At 54.9% G+C, this 17,755-nt stretch overlaps 1 protein-coding gene across 2 annotated transcripts in view; it reads left to right on the forward strand.

Annotated features, from left to right (window-relative positions):
• HHIPL1 (HHIP like 1) overlaps positions 1 to 16,031 on the forward strand; it is a 34,691-nt gene extending 18,660 nt beyond the window's left edge. The window contains exons 7-9 of one of the 2 annotated variants that reach the window (XM_010339640.3): positions 1,999 to 2,080; positions 5,780 to 5,862; positions 8,485 to 15,902. In XM_010339640.3, coding sequence (XP_010337942.2) covers positions 1,999 to 2,080; positions 5,780 to 5,862; positions 8,485 to 9,029 — 710 coding nt within the window. In that variant the 3' untranslated portion in view covers positions 9,030 to 15,902. Of the gene's footprint in view, positions 1 to 1,998; positions 2,081 to 5,779; positions 5,863 to 8,484 lie in introns of both variants that reach the window. The other variant, XM_074393592.1, reaches the window with a different exon arrangement.
• Positions 16,032 to 17,755: the final 1,724 nt, after the last annotated feature.

Genomic DNA, 17,755 nt, shown 5'->3' on the forward strand with positions numbered 1-17,755 from the left:
CCATTATGGCTCACTGCAGCCTCAAACTCCTGGGTGATCCTTCTGCCTCAGCATCCCAAGTGGCTGGGACTACAGGCACATGCAACTATTTTTAAATACTTTGTAGAGATGGGGTCTTGGCTATTTTTTAAATAGTTTGTAGAGATGGGGTCTTGCAATATTGCTTAGGTGGGTATGGAACTCCTGGGCTCAAGTGATCCCCTGCCTCAGCCTCCATGTCTGACCTAGATAATTTCTTTTTTGTTGTTAATGTTGTTTTTGTTTTGTTTTGTTTTTGTGTTTTTGTTTTTGAGACGGGATCTTGCTCTGTCGCCCAGGCTGGAATACAGTGGTGTGATCTCAGCTCACTGCAACTTCTGCCTCCCTGATTCAAGAGGATTCTGATACTTCAGCCTCCTGAATAGCTGGGACTACAGGCATGCACCACCATGCCTGGCTAATTTTTGTATTTTTAGTAGAGACAAGGTTTCGCCATGTTGGCCCAACTGGTCTCGAACTCCTGACCTCAAGTGATCCACCTGCCTCAGCCTCCCAAAGTGCTGGGATTACAGGCGTGAGCCACCATGCCTGGCCTCAGATAATTTCTTTATGGCAAGTTTTACACAGAAAGCTGGGGAGAGAGTTACAATAATATTTTTAGGTTCTGACCGGCTTTGGGGGCAATGTGTGCCGGTTTCTATGATCTGCGTTGGGAAAGAGAGAGTCTAGTTTCTATGGCGCCTCGGGGGAGAATAGAACTGAGACAGGAGGTCAGAGAAACACTTTTGCTTTGGAGGCGGCTTCTGAGGCCTTCATTTTGGAGCATGGTTTTCTGAGTCTCAACAGCAGCCCTGGGCGGGCTTGGCAGCACATGAGGGGCTCCCTTTGTGTGTAGATGGTTGGGGGCTACAGCTCCCATCAGATCAGGGCTGGAAGGGGCCTTGCAGTCTGCCTGGTCCAACCTTGTCATTTTACTAATGGGGAGACTGTGGCTGACCATGAACACCTGGTTATGGAGGAGGGGCACCATGCCCGACCTGGGCCCTGGACCCTCGCAGAGGTGGGCCTTAAGGTCAGCCAGCCAGATGAACCAGGGAGTTCCTTGAGGGGTTGGAGCAGAGGAGACCAGGGCTGCTTCTGGTGGCTCACTCCAGAAACAGGCCCAGAGGGGAATGGATGGCCCAGGGCTATGTGGCCAATTTAGGGCTGTGCCCATGGACTTCCCAGCAGGGATATCCCACCTGGGGACCCCCACTGCTGCAGGCCTACAGCCTCTGCCCTCACCTCTCCAGTGGGGCTGGTGCCCCTGGGTTCAGGGGTCAGGAGCCATTGACCACTCAGCAGCCTGCTGTCCTCATTCCCTAGCCCCATCACAGCTGGGTCTACCCCAGTCACACAAGTCACCCCTCAATTGTCTTCCCTTGCACTTTCCAAGCCTCCTGTGCCTTGCCTCTCAGACCCCACCCCCATGCAGCTCACCCTGACTGCACCTGTCCCCAGGGATATGCTTTCCTCCAACCTGTTACCAAGCTGTCTCAGCCCCTCCTTGGGGAAACCCCCCTCCCTGACCCCAGCCCAGCTGAGCTCTCTGCTATCCTTTTTTTTTTTTTTTTTTTTGAGACGGAGTTGCACCCTGTTGCCTGGGCTGGAGTGCAATGGCACGATCTCAGCTCACTGCAACCTCTGCCTCCCAGTTTCAAGCAATTTTCCTGCCTCAGCCTCCTGAGTAGCTGGAATTACAGGCGCCTGCCACTACGCCTGGCTAATTTTTTGTATTTTTTAGTAGACACGAGGTTTCACTATTTTGGCCAGGGTGGTCTCGAACTCCTCACCTCGTGATCCACCTACCTCAGCTTCCCAAAGTGCTGGGATTACAGGCGTGAGCCACCACTTCTGGCTGCCTGCTGTCCTTTTACAAGGACAAGCCTTCGGGGACTGGGAATGATGGGTGGTGAGGCGGGGCTGGCTTCGAGGGTATTCCAGGCGCGGCTCTCACTGGTCGCTTTGTTCTGTCCAAAGGGGAGCTGTACTTCATGTCAACAGGGGAGCCGAGTGCCACAGCTCCACGCGGGGTCGTCTACAAGATAATTGACCCATCCAGGTGAGTCCCGGCCTCCAGGACAGGGAGCTCCTGCTGTCTGTCAGGGCTCCTAGCTACATTGGCCCGTCCCCTCCGCCTCGCCCTCAGGTGGGTGGTATTAATCCCCATTTTTCAGACAAGAACACTAAGGCCCCGAGAGAAATGTGATTTGCCTCGCTGGGACTCCCTTCCAGGGCTCCAATTCCCCGGTTTCCCTTCTAGCCGTAAGGCCAGAAGCTCCGTGGCAGCCACGTCCCAGCTCCTTCCGTGTGCAGCTCATTGACTTCTCAGCCGTTCATTTTACAGTGGTGGAAATGAGCACAAAGATATAAAGTCACGGCCCAGGGCCTAGAGCCAGGGTTGGGCCCAGGCCTTCGGCTCCAAAGCCCTGACCTAAGCCCTCGGCTGTGTGCCTTAGCCTCACCCTTTTCTAGCACCTTCCCCAACCCACTTTGCCCTCCATGACCCAGCCCAGCCCTTCCTCAGCTGTCATCACTCAGACTTGTAATCTCTGGGCTACACGACTGACCGTCTCCCAGCTGGTCTGGGAATCTCAGAGCCAAGCCTGTGTCTCTTCACTCTGCAGAAGCCACCCAGGCACTGGGAATGGCACAGAGCAGAGAGTCAGGAATGCTTGATGAATAAATGAGTGATCCGCTTTCTAAGCTGCTTCTCAGCCCTTGGATTTTCACTCCTCTGCTGGCTTCCACAGCAGCCTGAACGGCCCTGCAACACCCTGGTGCGGTCCAAGCTTGTGCTTATCTCTAACACGAGCCCTGAGGTTGCACTCCAAGAATCCACACATTCAGCAGACCCTAGGAATCCTCAGTGTGTTTAGTTACCCTAAACGTTGAGCTATGCCAGGTTTGGGAAAATCCTGAAACAAGCTGGCAGTTTTCACGTTCTCAGGAGGGAGATGTGAGGAATTCAAGTCCAGCCTGGGCAACGTAGGGAGAGACCTTGTCTCTCAAAAAATTAATTAATTTTACAAAAAGAAAAATTCTAAAACACTTATTGTGCTTAAATTTTTTTATGCTGGGCTCAGTGGCTCATGCCTGTAATCTCAGCATTTTGGGAAGCCAAAGCAGGGGAGTTGCTTGAGCCCACGAGTTCAAGACCAACGTGATAAGCATAGCAAGATCACATCTCAACAAAGAATTTAAAAATCAGTCCAGTGTGCTGGCACACGTCTGTGGTCCTAGCTACTTGGGATGCTCAGGGGAGAGGACCACTGGAACCCAGGAGGTCAAGGCTGCACTGAGCCATGATCGCACCACTGCCCTCCAGCCTGGGCAACAGAGCAAGACCCTATCTCAAAATAAAAGAAATTTTAGAATAGTTTTAGAGGTACAGATAAGCGGCAAAACGTATAGCGTTTCCCGTATGCCCCTTCCCCGTGTCCCTTATTATGAACACCTTACATTATTATGGTATAATTGTCAAAATTAATCAACTAATATTGCTCCATCACTATTCGTTAAACTCCACACTCTTTTACTTTTTTAATTTTTTTATTTTTTTTTATTTTTGAGATGCAGTCTTGCTCTGTCACCCGGGCTAGAAAGCAGTGGTGGGAGCTCACTACAACCTCTGCCTCCTGGGCTCAAGTGATTCTCCAGCCTCAGCCTCCTGAGTAGCTGGGACTACAGGCGCCCACCACCATGCCTGGCTAATTTTTTATATTTTTAGTAGAGAAGGGGTTTTGCCATGTTGGCCAGGCTGGTCTTGAACTCTGGACCTCAAGTGATCGGTCTGCCTCAACCTCCCAAAGTGCTGGATGACAGGCGTAAGCTGTTGCACCCAGACCCCACGCCCTCTTTCAAAGGCTGTTTCTAGTTATTCCCCAGTGCCCTTTTCCTGTTCCAGGTTCCTATGTTACCTTTAGTTGCATCTCCTTAGCTTCCCTGTTTGTGATGGCTTCTCACTTTCCTTGTTTACCAGACTCGGGTTTTTTTGCTTGTTTTAAAAGCACGCATAAAGTATTGACATGACATCTTATCAAAGAAAATGTCATCACTTCCTCCTTCCATCCCTTCCTCCTGATTTCCCTGAGGTCCCGTCTATCGTCATCTATGCAGCGCCAGGATTGATGTGATTGTATTTGGAGCACATGCAGACTTGGTATTTTTCCTCCATGTATGCCATCGTGTCTAAATGTTGCAAACATTACCTTCAAAAGAACTATTTCTAATGGTGGCGGGATTTTCTGCTGAGTCACTGTAATTGTCCTACCCATTCCATGGAATTTTAGGTTATTTCCAATTTTCAAAAAAAGAATGCTTCTCTGAGGAAATGTTACATACATCAAGCAAGTACCTCATTCACGCCAGATGTTGCCTGAGATCTGTCATCTTTGCATTTTTCAACGCTGTTTCCCTATTGGCTTGTTGTCCCCATGTCATAGAGAGAGGGACCCCAAGAAGACTTAGGGACTTCTCTTGTTCACCATCTTGTGTAGGAGCCGGAAGTGGGCTAGTCCCTCCCTTCCGCCCTGACCCTTCTCTTCCCTTCCTTCTCCTATCTTGGAATAACTGTTTCTTTGCACCCACACATAGTACGCAGAGATCCCATTATAGAACATTTGGAAAATGAAGAAATGAGGAGTGACGGGGGTGGGATCGGGTCATCTATGACCACCCACACATAACCACAGTGGTGTTTTGGGTGGATATCCTATCCTTTTGCATAACAAAGACTTTCTAGTTTCCTTAAGGATCAAAAGCCCCACTGGGTCTGTCTGAAGTGGGTGGATGTTCTCTGGAGGTCAGAGCAACCAAAAAACCTCGCTCTTTCTTCAGCTTTGAGAAGCGTGTGTGCCTGGTTGTGTTTCTGCAGCCTCTGGGGACAGAGGCCCTTGTCCCTCTTTGGTGTCCCTCTTGGGCCAAGCCTGTCTGGAGGCCACTCCGTGTCAAGTGGCTACTTCACCCCTTTGCCTTTCCACTGGAATCCTGTTGAAGTCGTGGACCCACGTGGCTCTGTCCTGGAATGGGGTCGTTCCCAAAGAGTCACAGATTGACTGCCAAAAACTAATTAAAACGGAATTCCATTCCCTACTGTGCCCTCAAAACTATCAAAGGAGACCCAATTCCTGGTCCTGGCACCCCTCTCCCTTTTGTCTCCCTGCTCTCTCAAACCCCACATGCCAAGGCCCCAGGTCCCTCAGCTCTGCCTCCAGCTGCAAGGAGGCTTTCCTCACCCACGCCCCATCCTTTAGATGGTTCCCGGCAGAGGAATCTCTCAGATTGTACATTATCAGAAATCCAGGAACCAGAGGGTCAGAGAGAGACCCTTCTCAAAGGCTGTGGGGCTGGAGGGAGAGGGTGACAGGCAGGAATCAGGCTGCATTTACAGGAATTGGAGGCAGACTGTAGGAGGAGAGAGACTGGCATTTGATCACACCCTGGGGACAGGGTCCATGCTCTGGATTAGAAGTGTCTTGGGAAAGAGTAAGCCTCCAGCCCTGGTGCTATTCTGGCAGAGGCTGAGCATGCACCTGGTGGGCTGTTATGGGGGATTCATGCCCTGGAGCTCTTAGAATCCTGGGGGCATGGAATGGGCAGGGATGCCACAGGCCACACAGTAGGTACACTGTAAATGGCTGCCTGTTACCATCGCTGCTGGCCATACCAGCCTCGCTGCAGGGGAAAGGTAATGGCAGGGGAATATCCTCAGGGTGGACTCCCAGGGTAAGACTCATGACCTCCTGTGTGTCGTTGGCAGGCGGGCACCACCTGGCAAGTGTAAGATCCAGCCTGCTAAGGTGAAGACGAGAAGCGGCCTCATCCCCTTTTTTCCCAGAGAAAGTAAGTGCCTGCCAGTGGGGACACTGAGGGAGGGGGAGCTCCGAAAGCCCACATCGCTGCCCCCACAGCCGGATGTGGGACTTAGCTGGACCTAGATGCCCCTCTTCGGCCCCTGTGCTTAGCACTGTGCCTGGCACACAGACATGGTGGTAAGCTGGATGGGACTTGAACTAAATTGGGTCTTGCTTGATTGGTTACAGTTCCTTAAACCAAGAGAGAAATAGCTGGTGCGAGGCAAGGTATGCTCCGAGTTCTTGGGAAGGACGGAGTGTGTAAACAAGGGAGATTGGAAGAGTTATTTGTTGGGGGAGGCTGGCATGTGGGCTGGGCCCTCAAGGTGGTTCCATGTTGATGAGCCTGGTGAGGACGGACGGCCAAGCAGGTCCACAAATGACTGCCCATTGGGTCTGGGGTCTAGCTGGAAGGGTACGTCCCAGGCTGAGACTGGGACTTCTCCCCTCTGCACAAGTTAGGTGGGAACAAGGACCCCGTGTTGCCAGTCTTCCAGCTGTTCAGAGAAGCAGGAACACCCCCATCCACTCATTCACCAGGGACATGTGCCCTGCCCTGGGGATGTAGCACACAGCGAGGCCCTGCGGGCCTTGCCTTCTCAGCCTGTTAGATACAACCTCCCGATTCAAAGTGTTGGCAACCAGTTCAGAATTTTTAAAACCAGTCTGTGGGCCAAGGAAAGTATTTCAGCAGACCAGGTGGGCTCAGCAGGCCACCCATAGGCAGACTGGGTGTGTATGGGGGTGGAGGGCAAGAAGAGAGGAAGGCTAGGCACCTGGGCAGAAGAGGTACTGGGGTAGAGGGGAAGGGGCTGAGCTCAGTGTTTTTGGAAGTGAGTTCTGGCCACAGTGGTTTCAGGGCTTGGTAAGGTTTTCATTTACTCATTCAGCAGTGTCTGGCACTGTTGTTAGTTATGGCTCCATGCTGGATGCCGGGGCCACAGTGAGAAGTCAGACCAGGCCCTGTTCTGACTGGGACAGAGATGTCATGTACTGTCCCACGCTCTGTGATCGAATTGCGTGCCAGGTGCCGTGAGGACCCACAGTGGAGACTGGGGTGGAGGGTAGGCATTCCTGGAGTCTGAAAAGAAGAGGAAGGGTGCACCAAGGAGGGTTCACTTCAAGGGGTGGCACCGAGGGGGGTGGCACTGAGGCAGGGTGGCACTGAGGCAGGGTGGCATGGGGTGGCACTGAGGGTGTAGCTTCAGGGGGTGGCACTGAGGCAGGATGGCACAGGAGGTGGCACAGAGGGGGTGGCACTGAGGCAGGGTAGCATGGGGGTGGCACTGAGTGGGGATGGCACCAGGGGGGTGCACCTGGAAGGGGGTGCACTGAGGGGTATGGCACTGAGGAGGGTGGCACAGAAGGGGGTGCACAGAGTGGGGGATGCACCTGGGGAATCCATGGGGGCTGCACCTGGGGGAGTGCACAGAGCGAGTTGCACCTCTGGGGGCTGGCTTCAAGAGGGAGGTTTGCTGAGGGGGATTCCCCAAGGGGGCTTGGCAGTGCAGGAGGAGGGAACAGCGAGAGCCACAGTGGGAGAAGTGAGACAACCTGAGGAGCAAGAGGTGGGGCCAGGGGCCAGGGTGCAGGGGTGGAGAGCATCTTGCCCATGTCATGGGGTTCCTGGCCCTGGCCTGTGCTTGGCCTTGCACTCAGAGGCCCTTTCTCATCCCCCGTCTCAGTGCTTTCCAAAGTGGGACTGGCTGAGGTGTGGCCAGATTAAAGAGGTTTGGCCTGGTGGCTCCAGGATCCTCCCCATAGTAACTGAACAGTCTTGGGCTGTCACGCATGGCAGTGCCCAGTGCCTGGCACTGTGCCTGTGTGGGGTAGGGCTGGGCACAGCAAAGTGTGGATTGAGGTGTTTCCCTGTGGCTGACCTGGGCCAGGTGTGTCCCCACATTCTGCAGGGACAAAGAGAATCACCTGCCTCAGCTCCCCAGCCCCGACTGCACCCAGGTCCTGTGGTAGGTTACAGGGGCTCTGCCTTGTTCCCCAGCCACACAACCAGAGCACCCCCATTGTACCCACTGTGACAGGTGCCAACCTTCGAAGCTAGGAGGAAAGAGATTCACCCTAACCCCAGGGGTCCCTGTGTGGGTCCCGTTCCCAGCCTGCTGGCCACGCAGCAATTTTTACCCATCTGTGGGCCTCAGCTTCCTCACCCTCACAGCCAAGGCCTGGAAGCAGAAACGGTGACGGGCTCTTAGAAGCCTTCCCGGACACTCCTTCCTTTCCATTGCCTTCCTGAGTTTAGAGCCAGGGGCTGGCTCCAGCACCAACCTGGGGACTTCTGGGAAGACTGCGCTTGGGATGGGGAGATGCAGCAGCAGACTGGCATGAAGCAGCTGCCAGTGCGTGTTTGCTGCATGACTGAAAAAGCCCCTGGCCTCTGACTCCAGGCTGGCATCTTGCTGGGTCTGGGTGGCCTGGGAAGCACCACTGGGAGCGCAGAAGGCATCCTGTCTCCTCTGTGTGAGTGCAGGACAGACCCAGGACATTCTTCCCTGAGTCTGCCCTATCCGTACAGGTTGCAGGGTGGCACAGAGTGGGCAGCAGGGCTGGCAGGGGTGCCCGGGTCCCTCTGATGGCGTGCTCTTCCTCTGCGCAGAGTTCATCCCGAAGACACCGAGCACCCCGCGGCCTACAGTGCGGGCGCCCACCCAGGCGCCCCGCCGCAGGCGCCCCACGGCTACTGCGCCCGCGCCTACCCCGCGGCCTCCAAGGCCAGCACGGCCTACCCGGCAACCAGGGGGCCGGAGGCGCGGCGGGCGGCGGCGGGGGCGGCTGAACACCGCGAGCCAGGCGTTCCGGGATGGCGACGTGCGCCTGGTGAGGCGCCCGGGCCTGCGCTCAGGCAGCGGGCGCGTGGAGGTGTTCGTGGGCGGACGCTGGGGCACTGTGTGTGACGACTCCTGGGACATCAACGGCGCCGCCGTCGTGTGTCGCCAGCTGGGGTTTCCCTACGCCGTGCGCGCTGTCAAGAGAGCCGAGTTCGGCCAGGGTGGCTCGCTGCCCATTCTGCTGGACAATGTGCGCTGCAAGGGCTGGGAGCTCAACCTGCTGGAGTGCCAGCACAACGGTGTGGGCACGCACGACTGCGAGCACGAGGAGGACGCGGGTGTTGTGTGCAGCCACCAGAACCCTGACCTGTAGGCAGCACACCGCTGCCCCCAGGCCATCCCGCCCGCCGAGGAGCCTGGCAGGGGCCGCTCCCTGCTGCGTGCACCCGGCATGTGCCCACGCATTCCAGGGTGAAGGGGGTGGAGGTGCGTGCTGTCCTGGGACATGTGTGAGGCACTGCAGTGCGTGTGTGCCTTCTGCAGACCCAAGCAGGAGTGTGTGCTGGGGAGGGTGTGGGCTCTGGGTGTGCATCATCCATCACAGCCCGAGGAATTCCTTTCTTACCTCCAGGCATTCCAGACACCAGCTGTGGGACCCTCAGGACTGAGGGCAGCCAGGCTTCAAGGATGGACATGGCCCTTGGCTGTGCTAACTGAGGCACAGTTGTCAGACTGAGGGCCCGGGGAGAACCAGGCTTGTCCTGCCCACAGCTGGAGTGGAAGGTGCCAGAACAGCTGGAGGGTGGCCTGAGGAATGTGGTTCAGAGAGCATGGCCTGGTGGCCCCACAGTCAGAGGCACTGGAGAGAACCGGAGGCATCCAGTGGGGAAGGGAAAGCCTTCTGGCTGGTGGGTGCAGGGTGAGCTGCAGGCCTGGGGCCCCACTGGAGGGGTAGGCTGTGTGTCTGGAGCCAGCACCTGCTCAGGGAGGCTGGCTATGGGGACTGGATGATCTCCGAGGCCACGTGCTGGAGAAGCCTCTCAGCAGCACACCCAGCCCTTGTGGGTGCTCCTGGGATGGCACCAGCCTCCTCCAGTCCTGAGGCCTGACTCTCCTGCTCTTGGGGCAGAGCCCCCCACACTAGCTGGGCAGAGCTTTTGCCCTGGCCCTCCAGTGAGTGGGTGGGCCTCCTACCTTCAAAGCTGTGTTTGGGCACTGGAGCCACCTCTGTCCTTCTCATCCTCACCCCTGTTGAGTGTAAACCCAGGGGACCTTGTGATTCCTCTAGCCCCACCTCGGGGCTGACCAGGCTGGGGGGCCAATGAGACTACTGATGCTTTTCACCCAGGGCTATGCCAACAACGTGGCTGTTTCCACACTGCTCTCCGGCCTCCTCTCTGACCTGGGCCTGCGTGGGAGCTGGGGTGGGAACCAGGAGAAAGGGGTGGGCCTGCAGCTTCCCACCTGCATTACAAGTAGAAACTCCTTTGCTCCAGGGATGCTCGGCCCTGGCTCTGTGCCAGGCAACCAAGGAGTGCTAAGTGTGACTGCACTTAGCCTTGGATGGGAGCGTGGGTGGGGATGGGTAAGCAGATTAGTCACCAGGCAGTGAGGACAAATACCAATGGGTGGCCCATGTCGGGGGTTGGAAGAGGTCTGCACTGGGCACCCAAACCCAACCTACGTGTGGCGGCTCTGGGGACGGGGTGACCCTGTGCCAAGTTCTGGGAGCTGGCAGCAGGGGTGGCTGGGCAGTCACATGGGGTAGGCGTGAGTCTGGCAGGGTCTCCTAGCTGTTAGTAAGGATCCTGGGCTGCAGAAGAAAGCTTTAGGGTTACTGTCTTGGACTCCTCATACTCTGTGCTAGGTGGGGTTGTTGGGGCCCTGGGTGCCCGGGGCTTGTCTGGCCCTGTTGTGCCCCTCTTGGGAATCATGATCAGCCCTGAAGCCAGTGTGGTCTGTGCGCCAAGTGGTGCAGCGTGTGTCAATACTTTCAAGCCTCAGAGCAGCCTCCTTCTTCTCCCCGTTACAGAAGGGGAAACTGAGGCACACAGTGGCTAGATATCTTAGTTGAGAGCACCAAACCAGGGAAGGGAGAAGCCAAATTTGAATACAGCAGCTTAGTCTAGCGCCCCCGCACCCTAACTACTGCCCTCCCCAGCTCCACTATGCCTCAGAAAGGGGTATGCTGGGCCTCCTGCCTGGTGTGGGGGTGCCAGCCTGGCAGCTGATGGAGATACCTGGGGGCTGTTATTGCCCGGCAGGTGACCTTACTACTGGCCTCCTGCTCCTCTCGGGCCTCCAGTGGCACAGGGGTAATTGAGTGGATGTCTTTCCCAGGACACAGGGGAGTTCTCAACTCTGATGCAGGGAATGTTAGGAGCTAGCAGGGCCTCAGTGACCATCCCAGCCAAATTCCTTACTGTGCAGATGGGGAGGCTTGCTCAGGGAGGCTGAGTGTCCTGGGCCTCTTGCCAGATGAGGCCACACTGAGACTGGAGGCCAGGGAAGGTGCGGCAAGCCTTAAGGCCCTCAGGCAATGGCTGATCCAGGGCCCTGCTTGCCTGGTCCCAGCAGCTGTTTTAGTCAGACATGGATCAGGAGGGTTGGCAGAGGGCTCTCTGGGTGTGGCCTCAGGCCACCAATACTTCTCTGGAGAGTTCGGGCTTCAGCTCGTCAGTCCTCCAGGCCAGGTACTCTCCTTCCCCAGCCTCTAACCCATCACCTCTCAGGCCCCAAACTAGGCCTGGGCTAGGCTGCCCTGACTCCTGGGGCTGACTCCAAGGTCCCGAGGTTAGTGGTCCCCAACCTTTTTGGCATCAGGGACTGGTTTTGTGGAAGACAATTTTCCACAGACAGGGTTTGGGGTATGGTTTCAGGATGAAATGTCCTACCTCAGATCATCAGGCATGAGGTTTTCATAAGGAGTTCACAACCTAGATCCCTCACAGGCACAGTTCACAGTACGGTTCATGTTCCTATGAGGATCTAATGCCCCTGCTGATCTGACAGAGGCAGAACTCAGGCAGGAACGCTGGCTCCCCACACCACCCTCCCCAGCTGCCACTCACCTCCTGCTGCACGGCCTGGTTCCCAATCGGCCACCCATTGGTATTTGTCTGTGACCCAGGGTTTGGGAACCCCTGCCCTAGGTAGTAATAAGAGTGGGTAGCTGACCTCTGCTGACCCTACATGCCAAGCACTGGTCTGAAAGTTAAACATACCATTCACTCATGTAATCTTCATGTTAACACACATTTACTCAGGAGGAAGCCGAGTCCCAGGGCATTTGTCACTTACCAAATGTCACACAGCCAAAATTTGAATTTGAGCCCAGGCAGTCCAGCTCTGGGACCCTACTGTAGGCCTTCTTGCTGGACCACCTCAAGGGTATGGAAAGCCACCCCCACTCCACTGAGACACAAGTTCAGGGAGGGCAGAGCTGGTTCCCTGTCCAGTGCTCCTTTCACTCCATGTTGGAAACAGATGCTTGGTGCTGCAAAGAAAAATCAGCACTGAGGCAAAGGATCTCTCAGCAAAGCAATTTTTATTTGCTGCAGGAAGGGTACCCTTACTAGCCATCTTGCCACAAGAGTACAACAAACAAAGCAAAAGCAGACATATTTATCCCTTACACATTTGGGGTTGTTCTTACGGCTATGTCTGATCTCTATTGGTTGGAGCCAGATCTCACAATCTAAACTAAAACCCGATTGGCTAATAACTTAAAACTTTTTTAAACAGGCAAAAGCAATGGAAAATGAAAAGGAAATCCAAATAAGGAACAGGCATAGGCTGCTAGCTGGGATGTGCCTGTGAGCACGTCCAGCACAGATATCTTGGTCAAAGTACAAGGATATAGAATATACTATCTGCATGGCATATCTAACAGTTACATAGGATAGGGCTTAACAAAGAGTTATTAGCAACAAATGAGGGATTTATTTTTTAACAAAAAAGGAAACTTTGAAGAGGAACTTTTCTACTTCCTACACTCTACCACCTACAGCTGGCCCCTGAGGGAGCATCCACAAGTGATTCTGTCCCCAGGGACTCCGATCTTGCCTTAAAGTCCTCCAGGGCCTCTGGCAAGGGGGGCTGGTCTGGGCACAGCCTTCACCCTCACCCCCTCTAATCCAGCCTGTAGTTAATAGCCAGGATCAGTTTCCCAGAGAGGGGCTGCCCTGCCCAGTGCCACACAGCTGAGTTCCAGAGTTTCAGGGTCAATGCTGCAGGGGTGACCCAGGGTCCAGGACTGTGTTCAAGGCATCAGCCAGAGGTCACAAAACCCCAGGCCCTAGACTGAGCCTAAGGGTCTCTGTGTTTATACCTTGGAAATGTTTGGGAGGTTCATGGAAGTGGAAACTGGGTTCCAGTCCTGGCTCTGTGCCTCTCTGAGTCTCATTGCAAAACAGAGGTCACCAGAAGGATTATTGGATGAAAAATGAGGTCACATTGCAGATGTGCCTGGCACATACACTTCAGGATGCTTCCTGGACAGAAAGCTCAATCCGAGGCTGGTGGCATCCATCTTGGCAGCTTCGAACTGTCCATGACAGAGTGAGGAGGGGCATGCCACGTGGAGGACCAGCATCAGAATGACATGGGAAGAAACCCTCATGATAGCAGGAAAAAGAGCTCCCTCAGCCTAACATGTAGAACCCAAGCCTTCTTGTGAGGGCATCTGTTCCCTCACCCTTCCTCCCCCGCTGAGAACTAGCTTTTACTGAACGCTTATTGCATGCCAGCTACCTTGGGTGTGTTAGCTCATTTCATCTTGACGAGAGCTCCACGAGATACCCTCGATATCACTGTCCCTCTTTTCCAGACCAGGGGACAGATTCTAGGGTTTTATGTAAGCAGTCCTCAGGGCTTTCGAGGCAAGTTTGCACTAAGTCCCATTCTCCCAGAGCCTGATCCTCTCCCTACCTGGACTACTGCACCTCCACCCTGCCAGGCTACCCATGCAAAGGCAGCCAATTCAGAGCCACCTCTTATGCCTGCATATCCCCCAACAACTCCTGCTGGGAAACCACTCCCTGTATGGTGTCATCCACACCGGTGATTTTCAAGCCTGAGAAGAATCAAGTTCTACAGGGCAGCTTAAAACACAGGGTGTTAGATTCTGTCTCTCAGAGTTTTTTACTCTGTCTTGGTTGAGAATCTGCAGTTCTAGAAGCTCCTGGGTAATGCTAATGCTGCTGTTCTAGGGACCACAGTCATTGTCCATACTGGTGCTATCCAGTAGAAACGTAACGTGAGCCAAAGAGGTAACTTAAAATCTGCTATTAGCCATGTTAAAAAGTAAAATGAAACAGGTAAAATTAATTTTAATATTTTATGTAACCCAACATATTCAAAATATTATCATTTTAACAGGCAACCCACATATAAATATCAATGACTTTTTTTGGAGACAGGGTCTGGCTCTGTCACCCATGCTGGAGTGCAGTGGTGCTGTCACTGCTAACTGCAGCCTCAATCTCCCAGGCTCAAGTGATCCCTCCAGCTTAGCCTGCTAAGTAGCTGGGGCCACAGGCATGTGCCTCCACACCAGCCACTGTTTTTTTTTTTTTTTTTTTTGTAGAGATGGGGTCTCCCTATGCTACCCAGGCTGGTCTTGAACTCATGTTCTCAGGAGATCCTATTGCCTTCACCTCCCAAAGTGCTGAGATTACAGGTGTGAGCCAGTGTGCCTGGTGACCTCTTTTCCTCATTCTTATTTTGTATTAATTTGTAGAATCTAGTGTGTATCTTACACATAGCACATTGCAATTGGACTAGCCACATTTCAAGTACTGAATAGCCACATGTGGCCAATGGCTGCCATATTGGATAGCTTACTCCAGACCCTCCAGTGAAGGAGCAAGTCGTTGGCCACAGGCTTCCAGGCAGCGCCCTCTGCTGGTGTCTGGCAGGGCTGCCTACCCAGGATAAGGGCCTTCAGCCCTGGGACCTGGAGCCTTGGTGTGCACCTGTGTTCCCTTACCTAATCACAGGATAGCTGGAAGCATCAAATGAGGGGTGATGGGACAGCTGTAGGCTTGGTGCCTAGGGAGAGGGGAGACTGTTGGCTTACAACAGATGGGGACAGGGACTGCTCTGGAAGTGCTGCCCCTGGGGTAAGCCATGGTCATGTTGAGCCAGAGATCACTGGTGCTGCCTGATGTGCCAGAGAACACGCACACCCCTTTCCTTAGCCATGTTTGGAAAGGTTCATGCTGAGCACTGCTCCCTGATGCTTCTCTACACCTGTTTCCTGTGGGGCTCCAGGCTGGGCCTGGAGCTGTTCAGGACCTGGCTCTTCCCTCAAGGAACTGTTGTAGTAGGTAGTCAGGCAGACATGAACCGGGCAGGAGAGGGCCCTCTCCCAACCAGGAATGTCAGGCAGCCATCAGGTGATGGTCAGGCAGTTGATAAACTGCTTCTCTAAAATAATTGGTCGCTCTCAGTGTCAGGGAGAGGCAATCTCCCAATAGATAGAAGCACCTGAAGCTGGTGATCAACTTCCTGATAAGATCTCAGGAGCTGGGAGAGTGGGCTCAAGCATGCGCACAAACAATGTTGGAAACATGCTCGGTGCCACAGAGAAAATCAGCACTGAGACAAACGATCTTTCAGCGACTCAGTTTTTACTTCGTGGACTGAAGGAAGGGTACTCTCACTGGCCATCTTGCCACAAGAGTACAATGAACAAAGGAAAACACACAAATTTATCCCTTATGCATTTGGGGTCGTTCTTACTGCTGTGTCTGATCTCTGTTGGCTGGAGTCAAACCTCACAATCTAAACTAAAACCCTACTGGCTAACAACTTAAAACTTTTCTAAACAGGTAAAAGCAGTGGGGAGCTGAGACATGCCTGTGAGCAGGTCCAGCACAGATATCATGGTTAAAGTACAAGGACACAGAATGTACTATGTGCCTGTAATCATGGCATGTTTAACAGCTACACAGGATAGGGCTTAACAAAGTTATTAGCACACTTATTCTTTAACAAGAAAGGAAACTTTAAAAAGGAACTTCCCACAATGAGGCAAAATGGCAGCGATTAATTAGTAGATGAGCTTCCTCTAGGAACACTGGTAAGGGAAAAACACCTCAAATGAGCGCGCACAGAACTTCAGTAAACACACTATGTATTCGGCTCCTCCCAGGTGCTGACAGGCCACCGCGCACACAGACATCCCACCCCAAGGGAGGAATCAGGGGAGAAGAGAGATGCAGTCCCCCAGAAGCATGCCTACCTGGAGTCAATGGTCAAGCCATGCGCTTGACTCTCTCAAGTCACCTGCTTGGCCCTCTTCTCAGTGTACTTTACTTCCTTTCATTCTTGCTCTAAAACTTTTAAATAAATGTTCACTCCTGCTCTAAAACTTGCCTCTCTGCTTTATGGCCCTCAGCCGAATTCTTTCTTCTGAGGAGGTAAGAACTGAGGTTGCGGCAGACCTGCATGGATCCGCTGCTGCTAACAGAACCCTTGTTCCAGGGGGCCAGACAGACACGGCAAGAGAAAGTCCTCTCCAGACCGTGCATGCGTTTGGTAATCTCGGAGCTGTTCCACAAACTGGATGCTAAATGCGGTGCTGTCACGTTTCTAGCTAACCACCCCAACCCACCTTCCAGCGCGCAGGAGCCCCCACCCTCCTTCTCGCAGCCTCATCCTCCCTCCAAATTGCTCCAAAGCCCTGGAGCTTTCACAGCCCACAGGGGACCTGGAGGCCCCCACCACACCTCACCCCAGCAGAGCCAGTCTGAGTTCCCCTGTGCGCCTGCAGCTGCTTGTCACTGCCACACAGGGGCGCGGTGGCAAGCCAACGTCCCCTAGTCCAACAGGGAGGCAGGGCCAGGCACCGAGGGGGATGGAGGCCCTGCTGCCCACCTCTCCAGGCTGCGGTGGCCCCAGGGCCAGGAATCCCGCCTCCTCAGTGCTGGGCACGGCTCTCTCAAGGCTTGGACCTCTCCGCCGCCCCTCGGCCCACACACTCCTAACAGCCATGTCCCATGTCCCCGGCGGGGCTGTCCCTGGCAATCCCTGGGAGAGGCGGTGCAAAGGTCCTCTTCGTTTCCAAGCCTCTCCAGGACTGGCTCAAGCGTGGGACAGGGGCACGGCCTCTTCTCAGAAAGCCGGCAGCATTTAAACTCCGGGGGCCCTTCCCTCCAGCCCGGGGGACCCTCACCTGGGCTAGGAGTGGGCACACCTGGCCGTCCCCAGCCACGGCTTTCACGCTGGGTGGCCCCTGGGGATAGGAATTGGGAACCGAAACGCCTGGAGTTGGCCTCATCTTCATACGGGATGGGCAAAGAGACGCGGGTTACAGCAGAGGGGGAAGCCCTGGTCATTATTTCGAAACTACCTTCTCCTCCGCTACCGCCGCCTCCCCGGAACGTTTCCCACTTTCCCTGGAGGGCGGACCCGGATTTTCATCCTCCAATTCCAACTCCTTCGGGCCTGGGCCAGTGCCTCAGATGGAGCTTCGCCTGGTGTGGGTGGGTCCGCAGGCGCCCGAGTCTCTGGGAGAGCAGCCTCTGGTCCCGCCGTGTGCTCTCGGTCGCAGACACAGGCGTCCCTGAGTCCCGCCGGGTCCTGTCACCAGCCCGTGGGCCCCCCTGGCGGACCGCAGGCGCTACGCGCGGACCTTCCTGGCGGAGGAGGCGCCCAGGGATATCTGGAGAACAACTTTGGGGGGCAGGGGTTCCCTGAAGAAGTTTGGGAACAGTAGGCGTCATGCGGACTTTTGCAGGCTGGAATGGGGTTTCCGGGCAGGTTTTAGGGAGAAAGGAAGGGGCCTAGGACCGCGCGCGGAGAGATGCCGTTATTTGGAGGCGCCGGAGCGGGCGGAGCCAGCCAGCAGGACTTCGCGCCGCCGCCGGGCCGAGCGCGGAGGATCGGCGTTGCTAGGGACAACGCGTTATGGGCGGAGCTGCTGCCGGGGCGGGCCTGAGTCTGAGGAGGTGGGGGCGGAGCCTGGGGGGCTGAGCCAGAAGCTGAGTTATGATTGGTGGAGACTACACGCTCGGGGCGGAGCCCGGGCTGGGGCGGTGAGGAGATTGGGGCGGAGCTTTGGGGGGCGGGGCGGGGCGGGGGAGGGCCTTGAGC

Source organism: Saimiri boliviensis, chromosome 2 (assembly GCF_048565385.1).
Source record: "Saimiri boliviensis isolate mSaiBol1 chromosome 2, mSaiBol1.pri, whole genome shotgun sequence".
In the NCBI taxonomy this organism is placed as follows: domain Eukaryota; kingdom Metazoa; phylum Chordata; class Mammalia; order Primates; family Cebidae; genus Saimiri; species Saimiri boliviensis.